This window comes from Lipotes vexillifer, unplaced genomic scaffold, assembly GCF_000442215.2.
Source record: "Lipotes vexillifer unplaced genomic scaffold, Lipotes_vexillifer_v1.1 scaffold387, whole genome shotgun sequence".
In the NCBI taxonomy this organism is placed as follows: domain Eukaryota; kingdom Metazoa; phylum Chordata; class Mammalia; order Artiodactyla; family Lipotidae; genus Lipotes; species Lipotes vexillifer.
In genome coordinates, this window is record NW_006795399.1 from 4,596,842 (window position 1) to 4,618,490 (window position 21,649).

Consider the following 21,649-nt stretch of genomic DNA (forward strand, 5'->3'; position numbering starts at 1 on the left):
GAATAACTTTTTTTGGTTTCTAACATAACGTTTGGTCAAAGCTTCAAAAAGACCAAATTAACTTATGGAAAAATACTTTTTAAAAAAAGCAAAGTTTAAAAATAATTGCCTCAAAGCTTGCCTAGACTCCCCAAAGTCCTAACTATTCCCCCAGGCTCCCGTAACAGGTGGCTTATGTATCCTTTTAACCTCCTTTCATTCTGATTTATTACTATTAAACTATAATATGCTTTAGGATAGGCATGATCTTACTATGTACTAGTCCTACGCCCATACAAAATCAAAGCTGCTGAATGTGGAGAATCTATACTTTATACCCATGGTGTAGTAAATGGAGATTCAGTAATCTGGGCTAAATATTTATACTGAAAAAAAATCAACCTTTCAAAACCCTTGGTAACCAGGTTCACTCATCTTCACAGAAAAGTTCTATCAAGGTGATTTAAATTATGTTTTTGTAACAGTAATAAGACTTTCTGGCTATAAAGTTTCGTCCCTAAAATCGGGTTTTAGGGTTTCTACTCTTACATTCACAGTATGAACTATGGGAGAAAAATTGCTAAGGCCCATTACTCATGTCCTAGATACGTACCAAAACATATCTCATTGGTTCCGCATCTTTTATCCTTTTGTTGGTCCATACTTTATGGGCCTTTTTGTTCAGGCTTTCCAAGCAGCTGTGGTATAAAAAAGAGAAAGAAAACAACCTCAAATATTTTAGCCTCTTCTTCCCACGTATTCTCTTACAAGACAGATGATGTCTTACAGTTGCTGCAGCCCCTGACAAAATATACCTGTGCTCTCAAGTCAAATAATCAAGTATCTACTAAGTTTGGGACACTATGTTAAGAACTATAGTAGGGGCTTCTCTGGCGGCACAGTGGTTAAGAATCCACCTGCCAACGCAGGGGACACGGGTTTGAGCCCTGGTCCGGGAAGATCCCACATGCTGCAGAGCAACTAAGCCTGTGTGCCACAACTACTGAGCCTGCGAGTCACAACTACTGAGCCCACGTGCCACAACTAATGAAGCCTGCGGACCTAGAGGCTGTGCTCCGCAACAAGAGAAGCCACCACAATGAGAAGCCCCTGCTCGCCACAACTAGAGAAAGACCCAATGCAGCCAAAAATAAATAAAAATAAATACATTTATTTTTTAAAAAAAGAACTAGAGTGGGTTCCATCCATTATGAGGGAACAATGTTGACAACTATAGTTAATATAAGGCAACAGTTCTCAAACTTCAGTGGGTATCAAAATCACTTGGAGGGCTTATTAAAACAAAGATTGTAGGGCATCTCACCCCTGAGTTTCTGATTCAGTAGTAAGGCCCAAGAATCTGCATTTTTCTCATGTTCCCAAGTGACGCTGATGTTGCTGGTCTAGAGATCACACCCTGAGAACAACTGGTATGACACGCAGTTTAAGTGCTGGGAGGAAAGGAGGTTATAAGAAAACATAAGAACTTAATCCTAGGCAGAGGTTAGGAGAAGGCTTCAAAAAGAAAATGACCCTTGGGTTTAAACATTTGACATTCCTTAAAATAACATCAGAAGAATAGTATTATTGGAATTTTAGAACTGTTCCATACAAGACTAGCCCTTTACACAATTTTTAGAAGGTAAAATTTCCTTAGCGTAATTCTGCCATCCTACCATCTTTTCAACAAACTTTTAAGAAGTTTCCATTTTCTTACCTATCTATTCATTAAGCCTTGCCAAAGCGATACTAACAATGGTTTGCAAACTTGGACTTACAATTTACATCTTAGATGCCAGCACCAGTAAGGGCATGAGGGGCTATTTGTTGCTGAGTCCCAGGGAAAGCAATTACCTAGAAGTCAAGGAAAAACACAGAGAACAGATTGCTCAAATACACTGGCAACTATTACAGGCAATGTGGATTACACAGCTATATAATATTTACATATTAGGACACAGAATGAATTTAAAGACAAAAATTAAAAAGTCACTACTGGTTTGTTTGGTTTTTTGCGGTACGTGGGCCCCTCACTGTTGTGGCCTCTCCCGTTGCGGAGCACAGGCTCCGGATGCGTAGGCTCAGCGGCCATGGCTCACGGGCCCAGCCGCTCCGCGGCATGCGGGATCCTCCTGGACCGGGCCACGAACTCGTGTCCCCTGCATCGGCAGGCGGACTCTCAACCACTGCACCACCAGGGAGGCCCCACTACTGGTTTTTCATTTATCCTGTATCATCCTGTGTTTGTGGTGGGGGTTGCTGGCTATTCTTGGCAAACTCCCATTACTGACCCTTTTTTAAACATAAATTTAGTTTCAATGGCTCCCTGGTGGGAACACCTCTCCCTGCTACTTTGCCTGAAAAATTGTAACCAGCCCCAACTCCTCACCCTGCTCTACAGCAATACTTCCCAATCTAACCTCACCAATAAGAACATCTATTATGTTCCCCCATAGATCTCTTTTTGAAATATTTTGCAACTGCATTTATTGAATAATTTTCCTATTTTAAATTATACACTTAACAACCAATCAGAAATCATAATTAGATGAGGGAACCAGGACTTAGTTGATAAAATTTAAGCCAAAAACAAAGTAATTTAATGTTTTAGTCTTCTGATGGGCAAAAGTTTAAGTTTTATCAGGCTTTCTGAAACACTGAAAATCTCTAAAGAATCTGAAATACTGGGATTCCTTCAGTCCTAAAAACTGAGAAAACTCATCTTCTAACAAAGTTGGGGTTTTTTTTTCAGTCATTAGCATACAGATGTCTCTTTACTCATTAGTTCAATCTTTATTTTTAACTAATAACTCTAAAAATATAATTTATAATTTAGGGATAAATGCAAGCATATCCAGAGATAGAACCAGCAAAGATCAGATTCAGTTTAGGGTATTAATCCCAACTAGCTCTTAGAATGACCCTGTGTAAATGCCTTGGTCTCTCTTTTTTTTTTTTTTTTTTTTCCTTTTCAAATACATTCAACCTGGCTGGAATATCAGTCTGAAAGAAAGCTCAGCAGGGATATCAGATAAAGCAGGAACTTTCTGGGTTGGAAAGGAATATGAACAAAGCATTTAAGAAAAGAAAGAATAGATGTGTGATGCATTTTTATTTTAATATCTCCACCACTGAAAGACAGGTTTGGTTCTTTTGTTTGTTTGAAAGTCAGTGGGCTCATTCACTGGTGCTAAATGGAACGACTTTATCAGTTGAGGATCCTGTCACCCTGACAAGGCATTACTGAATGCACTGAAGCCTGACTTTGGATTCTGGTTTGGTACCCACTCCCTGTCCTCTCAAGCTCTTAGCTCTTTCTTCCCCAGAAATTTCAACCTGCAGGTATCTGAATGAAAAGTTCAGATGGGTCACAGAAACAGTGTCAACAATTTCACCAGATTACCTCAATTTAAAGCCTGAAAAATCGGGCTTCCCTGGTGGCACAGTGGTTAAGAATCCGCCTGCCAGTGCAGGGGACACGGGTTCGAGCCCTGGTCCAGGAAGATCCCACATGCCGTGGAGCCACTAAGCCCGTGAGCCACAACTACTGAGCCTGCGCTCTAGAGCCCATGAGCCACAACTACTAAGCCCATGTGCCCCAACTACTGAAGCCCACCCCCCTAGAGCCCATGCTCTGCAACAAGAGAAGCCACCGCAACGAGGAGACCATGCAACGCAACGAAGAGCACCCCCGGCTCACAGCAACCAGAGAAAGCTCACACACAGCAATGAAGACCCAACGTAACCAAAAATAAATAAATAAATTTATAAATAAAATACAATAACAACAACAATAATACTTCAAACTTCCAGAATATGCAAACTAGAATCTTTTAAAAAACAATCTGGAATAATCATCTGGTCTCTGGTGGGAGGATCATTTAAACAATAAAAGCAATTACAAAAGAAGATTGAATTGACTGAATAAAATTTTTGAATTTTTTATATCACAAAGCATACTAATTGAAGAGCTTATGACAAATTGGGAAATGCATTGGTAATAAATACGCCAAAGAACTTATGTTTTTAACATTAAAGATATGTATATATTGTTTGACATATTTTTACATATATGAAATTTCATAATATCAATTTTAAAATGTCAGTAGGAAACTTGAAAAAAGAACGTAAACATATTTAACACAAATCAACTCACTAACGTTAGAGAAGTAAATAAGCATTTTCAATCACATTGGCAAGGAATTTCTAAAAGATTATCCAGTAGCTGGGCTTCCCTGGTGGCACAGTGGTTAACAATCCGCCTGCCAATGCAGGGGACATGGGTTCGAGCCCTGGTCTGGGAACATCCCACATGCCACGGAGTAACTAAGCCTGTGTGCCACAACTACTGAGCCTGTACTCTAGAGCCCACGTGCCACAACTACTGAAACCCGCGTGCCTAGAGCCCGTGCTCCACAACAAGAGAAGTCACTGCAATGACAAAGGCCATGCACTGCAAAGAAGAGTATACCCCGCTTGACGCCACTAAAGCCTGCGTGCAGCAATTAAGACCCAATGCAGCCAAAAATAAATAAATTTATTTAAAAAAAAAAAAAACAGTAGCCTGCAACAAGCAGGCTTGGGCTCTGCTTGCATCAACACATTTCTTTTTAGGGTCTTAATATGAACCAAAGGCTGTGAAGCACACTCTATTCAGCCCAAGGGATGATAATTAAACAAAAAACAGGACTTCCCTGGCGGTCCCAGTGGTCAAGACTCTGCGTTTCCAGTGCAGGGTGCTTGGGTTCCATCCCCGGGCAGGAAACTAAGATCCTGCAAGCTGCGTGGTGCGGACGAAGAAAAACAAAAAACCCCAATAACAATGTTTACATATTATTCATGTAAAGATAAAATGTCCCACGACCCTTTTCACTGAAGCCACATTAAGTTCGTGCTGTCAGGTTCAGTTCTCCTAAATCATATTTAGGCTCCAGAAACCACTGAAATGTTCTAAAACCCCCAATATTTCAGCACCCAGACTGAGCTCCCAGACTGCCTACCTTGGGCAATACAAAAATTTGTCATATCACATCTTTTACTTCTTGGTTTTGAAAACTATTATTACCAGATCTACCTGTAGTGTCAATCTCTTCCTTTTTTCTGTCTAATCTTCAAAGGCCACACGTCCTTTTTCTCAAAGCCTTCCCCAGGTGACTCTGGGCCCCACTGATTTCCTCCTAATATGAATTTACAGTCTCAACAACTTTTTTGGCATCTGTTACACTACCATTTAACCTTTCACTTTGGGGCCTATTTTCCTAGCACCTTGGAGGCAAGAACCATCCCTTGCACCTTTTTTTGGGGGGGGTATCACAGTTTCCAGAACAAAGGCTCACAGTATATGTTTCGTTTTCCACTATCAAATTATAACTTTCTGGCCCTTTTTACCTCGAGCTCTCTCCTCAACTCTAAAAATCGCTTTAATCTGACTAGGGCATCCATCCTACCACGCATTCTCAGGTAAACCATTATCAACTTTTGAGGTTTGAAATTCTACCTAAAACACGTGCTAAACAAAAACAACTAGATTCCTGTACTTGGTGATTCGTTTTGGGGGGTTGGGGTGGGGGGGAGAGAGGCCTGTTGTGTCTGCTTATCTCCTTTTCAATTTTCCTCTTCCTTCCAGTCAAAATCTAAATTATCTTTCTCTCTGGACAACTTCCACAAACAAGGCTTCGTTCTCACCAGTATCCATCGATCGACCCCTAACGAGTCCCGCCCCTCCTCGAGCGCCCACGTCTCAGCACTCGTTCTCCTTTCTAAGATGGCCACACCCAGAGCCCGGCAGGGCAGCGCAAGTTCCACCCACGCAAGGCCACGGTCATTCCGGGGGCCAGAGGACGACGGCCCGAGGTGTGGGGCAGAGGTGGGAGAGCCGAGGAGTCCCTCGGCACAGCCCGCGCCTCGCTCGGTCAGACTCCAGCCTCCGTCACCGGAAGTGGGGGCCCCACCCCCCTAACGTCAGGGGCCGGAAGTGAGCGTTGCTGGGCGCGGTTGTGGGGTGAAGGCGAGTGTGAGCGGGAGTGTGACTCGGCTGAGGTAGGAATGACGCGCGGGCCCCGGCTTGGGGCCTCCAAAGACCTCACCTTTAGTGGGCTGGGATACCTTCACCTTCTAGTATCTTCCCTTTTCTGCCCAGAGCTTTCGGCCTCGTGGGTTCTCAGCGCGGCTGTTTTGGCATCCTGTGGTGCCGCCGCTGCTTCGTCCCCTCGAGGTCCTCCCTAGCTCCTGTGTCTCCATTCTTTTAAGTTAACCATCTTCTCCACCTTCTCTTATTTAGTCCCATTGTTTAAATCGACTCTGTTTTGTTTAAAGGAAGAAAAATGATGGTTTTACCGAGACTCCAGCTCAGTTAAGAGTGTAACCAGTTGCTTCAGGCTGCAACCAGCCCCCAAGCTTGACTGCTGAGTGTCATTTGTCCATTACACCGCTGTCTAGTACTAGGGAAAAAGTAAAAGACTCACTTTTTAACAGTTTAATACGGAAGATACTTAGATGGACAGGGCTGAATGATGAGGCTATAGATTCCAGTGCCCTTAATCTTGTGTAATTTAGTCTTTTTGCCCCCAAAGGATAGGGTGGCTCCCTACAAGTTGCTGAATCTGGCACTGATCGCTCCTTTAAATGACTTAAAATCAAGGAACATAGTGCTTGATTCTTTCTTCCAATTCTCTTTTTTGTTGTTGTTGAAAAAGTATAAAGTAACTATGTGTAACATGTCAAAAGGAATGTCAGAATTTCTTAATCCAGCCATGAAAAATATATTTTATGACAGTTTCACCAATGATTGTCATTTACAAATGAGCTCTGCAGCAAATTACTGAACGAGTTCCAGCTGATCCCTTGTATTTCCTATCATAGGTTCCAAGGCTGCTTATGTCATAGAATGGAGGGAAGGGGTGTGGAATTGTATGAGGTGGCAAAGGAGAGCTGGCTCTAGAGGCAATAGATGTAAACCTAGACAGTTTTCAGAAGTTTCCTATGGAGATGGTTTTATATAAATTTAGCCTTTTCTATAATGATAAGTTTATTTAATCACAGAGCTCAACAGGGGGGAATGTAAGGTGGAAGAGGACTGAAACTAAAAAAAAAGTTGTCTTTTAAAATCTTCCACATTTCTGTTACAGACTTGTTCCTTTATGACTGTCAACTATAAAATGGACAGTTCTCGAGTCCTAACATTCAGAAGTTTGTCCTCAATGCATAGAGGGAATGAGTATTAACTGGAGAGATTTAAATAACCAAGTCTATCCATTTTAGCATAGGAGATTTGGGGAGGGGGGTAAAGCATCACTGGAAAAAGTATGGTACTTCCTAATCATGTTTAAGAAAAGTCATAGAAATAGTAAGCTAGAATGTCTCTAGACATATTGGATGGATTGAGTGTATAGTCTGACACAGGCTTCCAGCATCCCCAGGTCCCCGGGGGAGAAGTAAGACTGGCAGCCTGCCCATCCTGTATTTTTGACGACTTAAGAGGAGAGCTTTAACATAGTACCCTTTTCCTTTGTTTATCCTGAAGTTTAAGTAACAGTATTCTTGTGGGCTTGACTTGGCCCCTCTAATGTTAAATAGCATCGAACGCTAATAGATGGTAAACAGTGACAGGGTGTTGTAATGGCACTTAAAATAGACTGACATCTTATCACCTGAATACAGTTTAAGTTAGTAGTCATATTTGGTTTTTCTTAACTGTGAGCCCTAGAATTTATTCCAAGAGTGTGAATTGGGCAAATGTTGTTAAAATGGTTCAAAGTAGTAAAGAATGCCTTCAAGGGGAGAAACTTATTGAGGGGGAGGGAGGTGCTATAAGGGTTTTTTATATTGAACTTGGGTGACTTCAATTCTAGTTTGAATCCAAGTTTGACTCCACTTCTTAGGGCTACTTTTGATACATTTCATTTCTGATTCCCTGATCCACTGCTTTCCCCCCCCCCCCACCAGCACTTGGATTTGGCTCCTTCATTTCCAACATGGAAGAAACTTACGGTACGTACTTCTTTTTGCTTTTAGAAAATAAGTTAAATTACTTACATGTAGTTTTCTGTCTGACAAGACTTTTATTGTGTTGGGAAAGATTCACTTTTCTCACTAGACTGCTGAGAAGAAAATGTCTCCCCAGAGACTGTTTTAGTAATGTAGAGAAATGTCCAAATTTGAAATATGACACCTGAAATTTAAATAAAGCAGTATGAGAAGTCATCAGGCTTTGAGAAAGCTGTGGTTGGGACACCTGTGTTAAACTATATTTTTATTAAATGAAGCATTTTCATTCCTCAGGACTTCAATTTCTCCTGTTAATGACACAGGGATAGTCATTAACTAACTAACTGGTTTCTTTCTATTTTGTGGGATAATATGATATACATAATGTTGATGTACACTGAATTTTTAGACTTAAAGAAATCCTAGGGAGGATTCTTGTTTCTCAAGTGATCCAGGAATCTAGATGGCCCAACAGATCAAATGGGAACCAGGAGACCTAGGATCATACAAGTGTAGCACCAAAAGAGACCTGAAAAATCATTTCATTCAACATTCGAATTTTGCAACTGAGAAAACAGAACCTAGATTAATTGATTTGCCCTAAGGTTACATAGTTAGTTGGGGACAGAGTCAGAACCAGAGTCTTATATGTTGTTTATATGTAGTGCCCTACTTGCTACTACAAAGCACTGTGGTTTCTAGACCCTGACCAAGTTTGAGGAACATCTGAGTGGACGAAACTTGTCAACAAGGCCTCCTTTGTTTCCTACTTTCTGTCTTGTTCAGAATCTCTATAATTAATAAGTTCTAACTAAAGGGTATTTTAGTCCCATTCTACCTTCTAGGAAGAGTCCAATAGAATCTTTATCACCAAGATGTAGAAACTACATGGAAACAATCTTTATTAAATATCTACAGTAGAGATTCTTAAACTTTAGCATGCAGCAGAATCACCTGGGAGGCTTGTTAAAACACAGGTTGCTGGACCCCACCCCCGAAATTTTTGATTCAGAAGATCTGGGACCCAAGAATTTGCATTTCTAACATGTTCCCAGGTGATGATGCTATTCTGAGGACCATACTTTGAGAATAATGGATCTGATTCTCCTTGATCTTCCTTAGGGCTTCCTCCTTCACCCCCTTAATTTTTCTAAAAATGTGTTAATTAAAATCTGAGATTTCCATGTGAGATAGATATGAGAGATTTATATTTATTTATTCTTGGAAGCTTACTACTCTATTAAATTAGAAAGCAACATCTCTATCTCTATTATATCTCTATTCATTACTTTTGTCAGTGGTGATTTTTTTTTTCTTAGAAAAATATCACCTGGTTCTTTTAATTACTGTATTGCTACATAACAAACTTTTTTATGTAGTGACAATCAGTAGATGTTTGTTAAAGAAAGAAGGAAATGGTGAATTTTGCTGTATGTTTACAATTTTATTTAAGTTTTGTGATTAAGTTTAATAAATAAATAAGTTGGCTTGTGAAGAATCAACTCCTTTAAGGCTATAGCATTTCTTTATCTATGTCTTTCTTAATAAAGCTTCATTGTTTTAAGACTTAAAAAAAAGAAAAATATCACCTGGAAGTAGGTTAGAAATGCACAACCTCAGGCCTCATCTCAAACCTGCTGAATCAGAATCTGTATTTTAACACAGTCCCCAAGTGATTTAACACCGGGAATCATGTTAAAGTGAGAAACAGTGCTTTAGAATATGTTTGACCTTTTTCCCAAAGTGACCTAAAACTCTAACGTTAATCTGATAGATTCCTGAAGATCTCCAGCTTCTGTCTTTGGGCAGTGCTTCTTAGCTGATGATACTCTCATCAAGTCTAGTTCCTTATTTCTGTGAAGTTTCCTCCATTTCTCACCATGGGTTCTGGGCTCTATGCAAGTGTGAGGAACATCTGAGTCTATGCTCTTGGAAGAAGGTTGTCCACAGGGCCTGCTATGTTTTCCAAATTAAGTTATATTCCCAGAAAGCCACTCAAGATTTTTGCTGAGCAGTTCGATAGTATTTATTACAACTTTAAATGCATGTATACTTCGTGTAGCACTCTTAGGTATCTGCCCAAGGGAAATACTCGTACAATGCCCAAAGAAGTATATGTTATATTGCTAGTCACAGCATTGTATATAATAGTAAAACACTGGAAACAATTTAAATGTCTATCTGTAAGGGAACTGGTTAAGAATCTATGGTACATCCGTATGCAGCAGTGAAACATTTCTTAACATACTGACATAGAAGGAGTTCAAAGATATGTTAAGTTAAAAGAAAGCAAATAGCAAAATAGGTACAGGAAATCTTGTCACAGGCTATACTCTGGATGAACTTTGAGGACATTGTGGGAAGTGAAACAAATCAGTCACAAAAAGACAAATGCCATATGATTTCACATATATGAAGTATCTAGAATAGTGAAACTGATAGAAACAAAAAGTAGAATAGTGGTTGCCAGGGTTTACAGGGAGGAGGAAATGGGAGTTATTTAATGGGTATAGAGTTTCAGTTTTGCAAGATGAAAATTTCTGGAGGTCAGTTGCACAACAATGTGAATATACTTAACACCACTGAACTGTATACTTTAAAATGGTTAAGATGATAAATTTTATGTGTATCTTATTACCATTAAAAATTTTTAATTAAAAATAAAATTAAAAAAATTTTAATCTAAAAAACCAGTTTAGGGCTTCCCTGGTGGCGCAGTGGTTGAGAGTCCACCTGCCGATGCAGGGGACATGGGTTCGTGCCCCGGTCCAGGAAGATCCCACATGCAGTGGAGCGGCTGGGCCCGTGAACCGTGGCCGCTGAGCCTGCGCGTCCGGAGCCTGTGCTCCGCAACGGGAGAGGCCACAATAGTGAGAGACCCGCGTACTGCAAAAAAAACAAAACAAAACAGTTTAGAGCTGACCTAAGTTATCAGAGACCAAAAAGTAAAGCATTTTGGTAGGAAGCTATCATTATCAACTCTGATGAATACCACTGTATGGGCAGTAAAATGTGTATGAATCATAAAGTACGTACAGTCTCTGTCAGCTGCTGATATGGTCTATCATTTGCTAGTGATGAAATGGATTAAATGAAGGAAAACTAACAAGAATTTCATCTGTACACTCTTCCTGGGTGTCCTGAAGCTTCAGAAATATGAAAAGATTGCTGGTCAGGATGAGCCTGGCTGGCATAATAAGCCTGCTTGTCCTTTAAGACTTTTCGTTCCTATTCATTCTGTCCTTCAAGTCACCTTTCTGGCTCATTTGCATCACGATCATGGTTAGCAATTTATCCCATGTTTACCACTCTTCCAGTGAAGCTGTCTGTTTCAATTCCCCACTAGCTTCTGATTTTCATAGCAGTCTCCTGGTTTATAAGCTTCTTATCAAATGTGAGTTGTTTATCTTATTTCACTTTTATTATTGCCTTCAGTGATGGCAACAGCATTTTATTAGGTTCCCTCTTGTCCTCATAATATATTCAGAATGTGCTTAACCATTTAATTTCCCTTCTTTAACCAGGCTTCTTAAAATTGGGGGCTCAGCCTGGACATTTTGCAGAACATAAGGATAGTTGTACACGTTCAGAGAAACTTCTCTAGTTTCTATTCAAACTATTGAAATGGTCCCTAAAAGTATAGTCTTCTAAGCGTACTTTTAAATAGCGTGATGTAGGTTAGGGGCTTTCTTTCACACAGCAGCCCCGTTAAGGTATCTGCAGTTGTCTTAATAACTTCAGGTTCTCTTTTTGCAGATTATTCTGCCTTTTTATCTGGCCAGTTTGATAATCACTAGGTTAAAGAATTCTCTGTCTTTCTTTATGTTCCAAAATATGAAAAGTAAAACCACCGATCTGGTAAAGGTATTGGTTTCATTTGAGAGGTAACTAGATTGACCAAGATCAGGAACTACTTACAGAAGTACATTAAAGCAGACAGACGAAAAAGAAATCTATAAATGAATATTTCTCAAGCTTCCATAGAACGTATAACTGATATAGAGCAATGCTTACCAACTTTTTTCATGTCATAGCATACTAGTAAACAGGGATGCTACTGTAGGGGATTAACTACCCTCAACTTACCCTAGGACTGGTTGGGGAATAGGGGACACGCATGCAATGGACCCCCACGGCAGTGTATCAGTACACTGTCCGTTCCAGCCTTCAACATACTGGCTGGGAAGCTCTGGTTGAACTAGCTAGAGATAAAAATGACCCTGAATTAGCACTTTTTTTTCTTTTTGGCTGCATTGGGTCTTCATTGCTGCGTGTGGGCTTTCTCTAGTTGTGGCGAGCGGGGGCTACTCTTTGTTGTGGTGCATGTGCTTCTCATTGTGGTGGCTTCTCGTTGCGGAGCACGGACTCTAGGCACACGGGCTTCAGTAATTGCAGCACACGGGCTCAGTAGTTGCGGCACACAGGCCCTAGAGCACGTGGGCTTCAGTAGTTTGGGCATGCAGGCTCAGTAGTTGTGGCTCGCGGGCTCTAGAGCGCAGGTTCGGTAGTTGTGGTGCACAGGCTTAGTTGCTCTGCGGCACATGGGATCTTCCCGGACCAGGGCTCGAACCCGTGTCCTCTGCACCAGCAGACAGACTCTTAACCACTGTGCCACCACGCAAGTCCTATGACACTGAATTAGCACTTTTAGAAAAGGAAAAGATGTTTCATTTAATTTTTTTGTTTATAATAAGGGTAACCAACAATGAAAACAACAATATTCATGTACAACCAAATCTGAACCAAGACCCCACCCCATGACTGCCAGTTTTGCTGGACTTAATGAAGATTCGATGATAACACAGTTTTATCTTCTCACAGTTACATTTTTATTTTCAGATGTTTAGTCACCCTTTTAAAAAATAAAATTCCAAGCCGTCATTAGACTGTCTTACAGATTCTGTTGAAAAAATCCAGTGTGCCGGGGATGCTGAGGTTTTACAAGGGCCTGTTAAGCTTTATACTTACCCTATTTTTCTCTCTTTCAGTCGATACCCTGGACCCTGAAAAGCTGTTACAATGCCCCTATGATAAAAACCACCAGATCAGGGCCTGCAGGTTTCCTTATCATCTTATCAAGTGCAGAAAGGTAGGGTATTATTTTCTTAATTTGCCCTGTGATGCCCTCCTGAGTTCTTTTTAAAAGCCAAATTTTGTAAATATCAAATAATTTCAGCATAAATGTTTTAACTGAATGCCAGAATTGCTTTGGGTTAAATACCAATATTTATAGAAAAGAATTTGGTTATTTCTTGGATATGTACGTTTTTTCTTGTTTTGGTTTTTCCCCCCACTAGTGACAGAGCACCCTTCATAAACAGCTTCTCTAGAATCTTCGCAGCCTTTGTAAAACAGAGGAAACACTAATTTTTGCTAGCAGTGAGAAATCCCTCTTGCCTTGTGAATTTGATGTGTTCATTGTCCTGATAAGGATTGAGTATTGTAATACACTTATTTCTGATTTTTTTATTTGTTTGTTTAGAAATTTTAGAGAAGTTGAACAGCTAGAGGTTAACCCAAGAAAAGATCATTCCTAAAAATAACTTTCTCCAAGTTTCAACAGTAAGCATCTTTGGGGGAAAAAAAACCAGCTCAAAGATTTTTTTTTTTCCTCTGGTCACCCTTTTGTAGACTTAGCTGATGTAAGCTAGTTTAATGCTGATATATTAATTGAGGCAGTTTGAAAGGATTGTTAGAATATAGATGTCAGATACAGAGGCCAAAGTTCTGCCAGGATTTATGCTTGGAAAACAATTTTAGTATTTAATCTAAACCTGCATACAATTCAAGTATGCATTAACATTCTTCAAAGGATGTTTCTCTTGCAGTCCTGGAGACATGATTATAATGCCATTGTTGATTATTTCTCAGCTCCTTTTAATCTCTAGAGCAAGGATTCCTTAAGGTTGAACCTGGGCAATATGGACTAGCAAATAGTACCACAACTTCCTCCCCTAGGCTCTCAAAAATGTTCCAAGGATAAAGGTTGGGAAAGGGGTCCAAGTGGTAAGAAGACATTGTCGTAACTCCCCTATTCTAATGCTCTTAATCTTCAGCTACAAAACCTTTGCATTCGAATGCCTGATATCCCTTACAAAAATCATGGAGATACCTGCCCTCACAATTTTCTCCATCCCTTATATTTTTCCACCCTTCTCCCCACTTTACATTATTTTTACTTTTTTGAGTATCATTTATGATATATCTTTTGCTTCTCCTAATAAATTTCTTAATTGCTGGTAAACTTACCATAGGATTTGGGTGATATTAAACATTTTGTTTTGTTTTCTTGTTTTGTATTAAAATAAAGAACTTGGTCAGCAGAGTTCTCTATCATTTGGGCTTTTCCTTAGTGAAATAGCTGAAATAAAGGTCAAATTGTTCAGAGCCTCATTTCAGGCATCATTACTTTAAATAAGCGTTCCTGTGTTAATCTGAAAAATCATTGGGTTTGCCTCTTCTGCAGCTCCCTTCCAACAGCTGTTTTCCTGCACTATTGTACTGCAGTAGCAGGGGCACTACTGCAGTGCAGACTAAGTGTGTTTTAGTGTTGCTGTTCATCCTGAATATCAGCTTTCAAAGATGTCCAGAGAGCTCTACCATTACAGGCTGTGCCGCCTGAATCTTGTGACCCTGAGAAGTAAACAGGGTGAAGATATGTTTCAAATATCCCATCCTAAATTCACTGCTTACTTCCATATAAGCGACTTTAACCCCAATATCTGTGTGGCCAGTCTTTATAATCGTAACAAAGAGGCTTAGCTTTTGATGATTCTGAGGTAATGTCTCTATGGTCCATATGAGTAATAAATAATTCCCTCTTAATGTTCTACTATGAGTTTACCTACCAAGTTAAGCCACAAGTTTATTGACGGACCCCTTTAATTTTTTTCACAGAATCATCCTGACATCGCAAACAAACTAGCTACTTGTCCCTTCAATGCTCGCCATCAGGTTCCTCGGGCCGAAATCAGTCATCATATCTCAAGCTGTGATGACAAAAGCTGTATTGAGCAGGATGTAGGTAAGACTGACTAGCTAAATGTTTCAGTGTTGGAGGTTAGCCCCTTCAAATTTATATGATGCTACGTTATCACCTTGGTTTTGGTTTTCATCATTTCAGAAGAACAATGGTTTTCTGCCTTTGAGATTTTTATTTTAGCAGCAAAAGGTTGTCGGGTTGTGTTTGTCAGACTGCTTTCTCTTCTGAACAACCTGATTTCATTTTTCTAATAATTCATCTAAAAATGAAAATTCTTTTATTACCATAAATATGGCAAACATCTTTGTTTCTGCTTCTCTTTCTTGTCTTCTGTTGGCAAGGGGATAAGACCTCTCTGTTTAGCTTTCATCCCATCCATTTTTCAGAAACAAAGACCCTGCAACCTTTCAAGCCACTAACCCCTTTAAACATAATAACTTGGCAGTGTTCCCTTGTTAAGTCAGAATCTCTATTGTCTTGCAGTCAGCCAAACCAGGAACCTTGGACAAGAGACTCTGGCTGAGAGCACATGGCAGTGCCCTCCTTGCAATGAAGACTGGGATAAAGGTGAAATGCTTCTACATCTTTTTCTTCACAATGTCAAAATCTCAAGTCATTTGCTTTAGACAGAAGGAAGATTTTCCTTTTTTATGAACATACCATGTTGTTCAGAATGACTTGTTATTTTTACTGGGCCCCAATACAAGCACATATTTCTCTCTGTGCAGACACATGGAACAGCCTATCCCTCTTGATTGGAAAAAGCACTTCTTTACATCTGTTTTTTTCCATAAATTGTGTTGTACCATCTGTGTTTGGTTGCTACTAGGCACATTTATTATTATTTATGTCACTTGTGTTTATATCCTTCAATTAAATTCTTGCTACTCTGTCACTTAGGCCGGGTACTTAATCAGTTATTACTTGCTTCTCTAAACTTACGTTTATTATTTCTCATCTTACAAATTCAACTAGCATGAATTGTGTTTTACCTAGTAGTACCACAAACCATGTTTTGCTTCCTTTGGCAGATTTGTGGGAACAGACCAGCACCCCATTTGTCTGGGGCGAAGCCAACTACTGTGGCAACAACAGGTAAATGAAAGGGTCTCATTCCCACCTCTTCCTCCCAGAATCACAGTTGCTCTGTTACCAATAGAAGCCACCAGAGCATGTATTGACCTCTTTCCTTGATGATGTTACTTGGTGGGAATTTAGTCTAGATATAGTTTGGGTGGCGTTTTTTCCTTATTTATTCCTTGATTCATAAAAAGGTCACCTGCTTTGTGTTAATTACCACGGGAACACAAAAATACTAGCTTATAGTCTAGTAAGGGAGACAGTGGCACCAGCCATTCTTATGTCTTAGTTGGAGTTTTTGCTAAGTTCACATTATTTTAATGCTTTGAAAAAATTCTCTAGCTATACCACATGTATCATTTTTACTCTGGGTAACTAGTGTCTAAGGAAAAAGTAATCTTAAAAGTTCTATTTTTAAAATAAATTGATTTTATTTATTATTTTTGGCTGCGTTGGGTCTTTGTTACTGTGTGCGGGCTTTCTCTAGTTGCAGCGAGCGGGGGCTACTCTTCATTGTGGTGCATGGGCTTCTCATTGCAATGGCTTCTCTTGTTGTAGAGCACAGGCTCTAGGCGCGCAGGCTTCAGTAGTTGTGGCACACAGGCTCAGTAGTTGTGGCTTGTGGGCTCTAGAGCTCAGGCTCAGTAGCTGTGGCGCATGGGCTTAGTTCCTCCATGGCATGTGGGATCTTCCTGGACCAGGGCTTGAACCTGTGTCCCCTGCATTGGCAGGTGGATTTTTAACCACTGTGCCACGAGGGAAGCCGAGAAGTTCTTGATTTGAGATTGGGCAATCCATAATACCAAATGGGTAGGAAAGAAAACGCATCTCTTCTTCCCACTGATTTTGTATCTAATTTAAATCTCTTAAGATTTTTCATTACTATTTGATCTTCAAACCTTAAAAGATCATGTTTCAAATTCCCTGGCAGTCCAATGGTTAGGACTCCGTGCTTTCATTGACGAGGGCACAGGTTCAATCCCTGGTTGGGGAACTAAGATCCCATAAGCTGCACAGCGTGGCAAAAAAAAGATCATGTTTCAAACCCAAATGAGAATATTTCTGGATTAGAAAATGAAGGAATTAGATGCTAGACTTCATTTTTTTCCTCAAGTAGAACACTTATCAATTTTTATTTTTTAGCTCCTGAAGTCAGTTAGTTATAATAAATGTATCTTAGTCTGTGTATGCACTGAGATAGAAAAACTTAAAGATGAATTCCATTGGTACAATTTTAATTTTATCTCAGTTCTGTGAGATTTGTTGCCTTTAGTTTGGTTGTCTTGGCATTTTATTTTATCTCTTTTATCTGTTGAGTTCATGAGTCTGTCATACAACTGAACAGTAGATGGCATTGCTGTTTATCTCAGTTTCTGGAAAATGAAAATGGTTAGACTCATCTTATTGCCTGTACAGAAGAGTGAGCTTTCCAGAGAAGCTGGTAATCATTCTCATTGTGAGAATGTTTTGATGGAAATGTGTTTACATTTCAGAATGTACGTTGTTGTTTTCCCCCAAATTACAAAAAACGCATTTGATTGTCTTGTGTGTGCCTGCCTGAAGAATACAGATATGTTGGCATAGTCAAATTCATCTTTCTTTTTGCAGCCCCGCAAGCAACGTAGTTATGGAACATAAGAGTAACCTGGCTTCAGGCATGCGTGTTCCCAAGTCTCTGCCATATGTTCTGCCATGGAAAAACAGTAAGTGAAATAGAGGCAAAATGCTTTTACTCTGTTTGTTGTGCTAAATACAGTTGGTCTTGATTATTCAAGGACATGTTCAGTCTGAACACCTAGTACCCACATGACCCTGAGAGTGAGTGCCTCCTTAAATTTTGCACCCCAAGCACCTTACTCACTTCCCCCTACTCCTGGTTAGTAGCAGGAAAGGACAAGATCACAGAAGCATAAAGAATATTTTCAAGATGGAGTGATCACTGACATCGAATACCATGGGTAAATTTTGGGACCAGTAAAAAGGCTATTGATTTTGACTAGGAGGAAATCATCCCTGATTTTCAAGGCATAATACTGATAGGGAATTGGGATTAGAAATTGGATTGCAGGGGCCTAAAAGGTAATGGGTAGAGACAAAATGAAAGTAATAAGTCATAAGAACCACCATAAGAATGGTATTCAGATGTCTTTTCTAGGCTTCAGAGACCATGCTGAGTAAACAGGTATGAAATTCATGTCATACCACCCTAGTAAAGAAATTCCCACATATGGTACACCCAAGATACTGTCATTTTTATTTAATACAAACTTTCTTTTCCTAATGTTGCCCCCAAATTCAGATTCTCTTGATTTCAGTTTTTGCTACTGTTTGAGCTAATTTTTAGATGGCCAGAGGATCCCCTTTAAAACATTTCCCTTTGGATACTTGCATTTCTCCAAAAACGAGATCACCAAATCATATGCCATAAGGCTTGATAGGTAGAGGACTATTTCCTTTTACCGTGCTCTTGAGTGGAATCCAATTGCTAATTTTAAATTCTTCTACTTTTATATTATAATTCCATATACCCCAGGAATAAGTCATTTGTGTTTAGTAAGAATAGGGGATGGAGTGATTTTCAATTGACATGGCGTATTTATTTTGAAATATTTCTACTCCATAGATGGAAATGCACAGTAACTGAGTATCTATCTCAAGTAAGTATTCCAGTTTTATTTCACTACTTTTTTTCCAGATGGTAGCAAGATTTAACTGGACATAAAGCAATTTGGGTCCAATTTTCTTTCAGATTATGGTACCAAATTAAAGCTTTGTATGTGCCTGTGTTTTTAAGTATATAGCCTCTGTTATGGCTTTACACGCTAATGAATAGGCATTTACCAGTTAAATTAGAATTCTGTTACATGCCAAGTTGCTTTCCCTAATGTTAGTGCACACTGCCTGTTTCCTTTTTTCTTCTTTTTTATCAAAGTTGCATTCTAGATCTATCATGCCTTTTTAATGGACTGAGATTAATCAAACAACTCTGCTTCACTGCTCTGCAGTTCTTCCCCTGTGCAGTACAGTTTAATACTCATCAAAAAATTCATACTCATTTGAATGAGAACTTTAATGTTTTGGGTCTCTAAGAGTCTCTTACTGTTGATCTTATCTGAATGTTTGATTTAGCAGAACCTCACAAAATCTATATAAAGAGTCCAAAATCTTTTAGTTTTCACAGATTAAGCCTTTCTTTGAGGTCACCCTATGTACCCATAGCAGAGCCAGGTTTGATGCTTCAAATGCTGTCTTGGCTGAGGCTGCTCAGCCACACTGCTTCTGGCAGAAGGAATATTGTTGGGCTGGGAATGGGTTGATAATCCCCACTGTCTTGCAGATAGTAGGCCTTCAGTGAATATTTATTGAATGAATGAGTAATTGGCCTGTTGCCTTCTAGTCCATTTACTTTCTCTGGACAGTGAAGTAGATGGATCTTCTGCAAGTTAGGGTTCATTTTAGTACAAAAACTGATGTTTCTTCTGGTAAGAAGCAGAAAAGAGATTCTAAAAGCAAACACCGCTTAGCTATGAACAATAATATTTATCAGTTGCTTGTAGGTACTGGCCATTTTCCTTGGTAGGTTCTGACATCAAATTATTGAATATATCTGGAAGCCAGAAAGTTGGATTTGATCCCAGAAGGGAAAGACACAACTGCACTGGGGTGTGTCAAGAAAGCATACACAGACATGGGTAAATGGTGAACTTTGAATCCTTCTCTGACACACTGCATGAGATGCTTGGTGTTCATAGAGTGTGGATAGTTACCTAGTAAAAATGGCTACTCTACGGTGAAAGCCTAGGAGAAACTTCTGTCACTTAAGACTAAACGTTTTTCTGCTTTGGAACTTAACTCTTTGCTAATAAACTCCTTATACACTGATATTTTTTTTTTCTATGTAACCCCTGAGGAATAAGGGAAAAAAATAGGTAAGAATCCTTTAACAACAACAACAAAAGAATCCTTTAACAGCCAAAGACCTTCTTATCCCCTTAATAAAAATAAAGCATCAATTTTTGAATACCTGTTGTTGCAGAAGTCTCTTCTTTGGATAGATACACACACAAAAAAAATGGAAGACATGACTTATTCCCTTAAGAAACTTAAGAGTGGGTGGAGAATTTTTTTTAATGCACATGCCTGAAAAGGGTTTGTTCACCTTGCACTTAAATGCTTTATCCCATTTGTGTTTTTATCAACAACTCCAATTTTTACTAGGTAAGTGCCTCAAAAGCAGGTAATACCATGTTAATTTTTGTTCCCCTGATGTACATTGTAACAGCTCAAAAGTATTATTGAATTAATGAGTAGATGGGTATATGAGAAGAGAAAAAGATCAATATAAGTTAATTGGAATTAATCCAGAATTGTCTGCAGAAGTCAATTGCCTGGATGGTCAATTCTGATTTTCTCCTCACCAGTGAAAACTGTTGACACAACAAGTGTGCTTTGATCTCTGTATAGAATGTTTTTAATTCAATTAACAAGTTTCTGTGTGCTTAGTGATACTAAAGAGCTAAGGGTCAGAAAGGACTTGGTGTTCTGCCAGTAGCAACAACAGATTCTTCCAGCAGACCAGGAGACTAATTGGGCTGTAGTTGTGTGGCCCATTGTCAGATGTAGTTGATGCTTTTGTCATTGATAGGAACTAAGAACTCTTTTTTTTTTTTTTTTCTCATTTCCTTGCAGATGCAAGACCCTAGAAGACTCTTTGCTGCTTCCTGCTACAGTGGGTTCTTCATTTTTTTCTCCTAATCTAATTATAGAAAGATAAATTGTCTGTGACTTTCAAACTGACAAGTACCTTTTTCCTCCCCCCTTTGAGTCCTTACTCATTTGATGCAAGAAAGAACCCTCATGCTCAGAACTGTTTCAAATAAACCATCATTGTAAATAGCTTGGTAGTTTGGTTAAGTACCTGCAGCCCCAAGATCAGAACTCATATCTCATTCTACATTAATGAAACAAAATCATTTAAAGTTATCTTAAAGGATCCAGCTAAAGCAGGCAAGAAATTTGGGTTGGAAAAAGTAACTGTGTATATATTTGTGTTCTCTGACACACATGAACCAAATTCCTTTGAACATTTATAGGAATGGACCTTTTCTGATTAGTGCATTTGTTTATTGAGTCTTTGATGTTGATAGCATTTATATATAGAAATATACCCTATTCTTGTTTAGAATCTTTAGGACATCTTGTTCCCTGAATATTTGTAACCTAGGGTAGGTTTCTTTTATTTCTTTTCTCTTTCCCACATTCCAGCTAGAAATTGTACTAGCTGTCAAACCAGGTGTGGATTGCGTAGGAGTGAAGATTGGAATGGAGAGGAGGAACCAATGTACATGTGGAGAAGAGATAGGCTTTTCACCTGTGTGTGAAATTTGATTAAGCTTCAAAGCTGAAATGTGTGAAGGCCCTGCTGACTACCCTGGGACGTGTGTATAATAAGTTAGATTTCTGAACTCAAGGCTCTGGCTATCCTAGCATCTTGTTGACCCTCACAAGGAGACTTCATAATCTCTCAGACCAGTTTTTTGTTTGGTTGTTTTTTTTCAGGTTTGGTGTGGTTTGGTTTTAAAGCCATTTGGCATGGGAAGGGATTTGGGATCTGGTATAGAT

General features: G+C 39.4%; 1 protein-coding gene across 1 annotated transcript; it reads left to right on the top strand.

Moving 5' to 3' along the window:
- The first annotated feature begins 7,922 nt into the window (after positions 1 to 7,922).
- Positions 7,923 to 20,815, top strand: GTSF1 (gametocyte specific factor 1). The gene is made up of 8 exons (XM_007467779.1): positions 7,923 to 7,968; positions 12,954 to 13,054; positions 14,863 to 14,989; positions 15,431 to 15,514; positions 15,979 to 16,042; positions 17,636 to 17,730; positions 18,651 to 18,684; positions 20,717 to 20,815. The coding sequence occupies exons 1-7, from the start codon at positions 7,953 to 7,955 to the stop codon at positions 18,665 to 18,667; spliced, it is 504 nt and encodes a 167-aa protein (XP_007467841.1). The 5' UTR covers positions 7,923 to 7,952; the 3' UTR covers positions 18,668 to 18,684; positions 20,717 to 20,815.
- The last annotated feature ends 834 nt before the right edge of the window (positions 20,816 to 21,649 follow it).

What these genes read in the sequence shown, in the direction of transcription:
- GTSF1 (XM_007467779.1), top strand. An exon ending in CAATGAAGACTGGGATAAAG is followed by an intron (nt 15,515 to 15,978) that starts GTGAAATGCTTC and finishes TTCCTTTGGCAG; the next exon opens with ATTTGTGGGAACAGACCAGC. An exon ending in AACTACTGTGGCAACAACAG is followed by an intron (nt 16,043 to 17,635) that starts GTAAATGAAAGG and finishes TTCTTTTTGCAG; the next exon opens with CCCCGCAAGCAACGTAGTTA.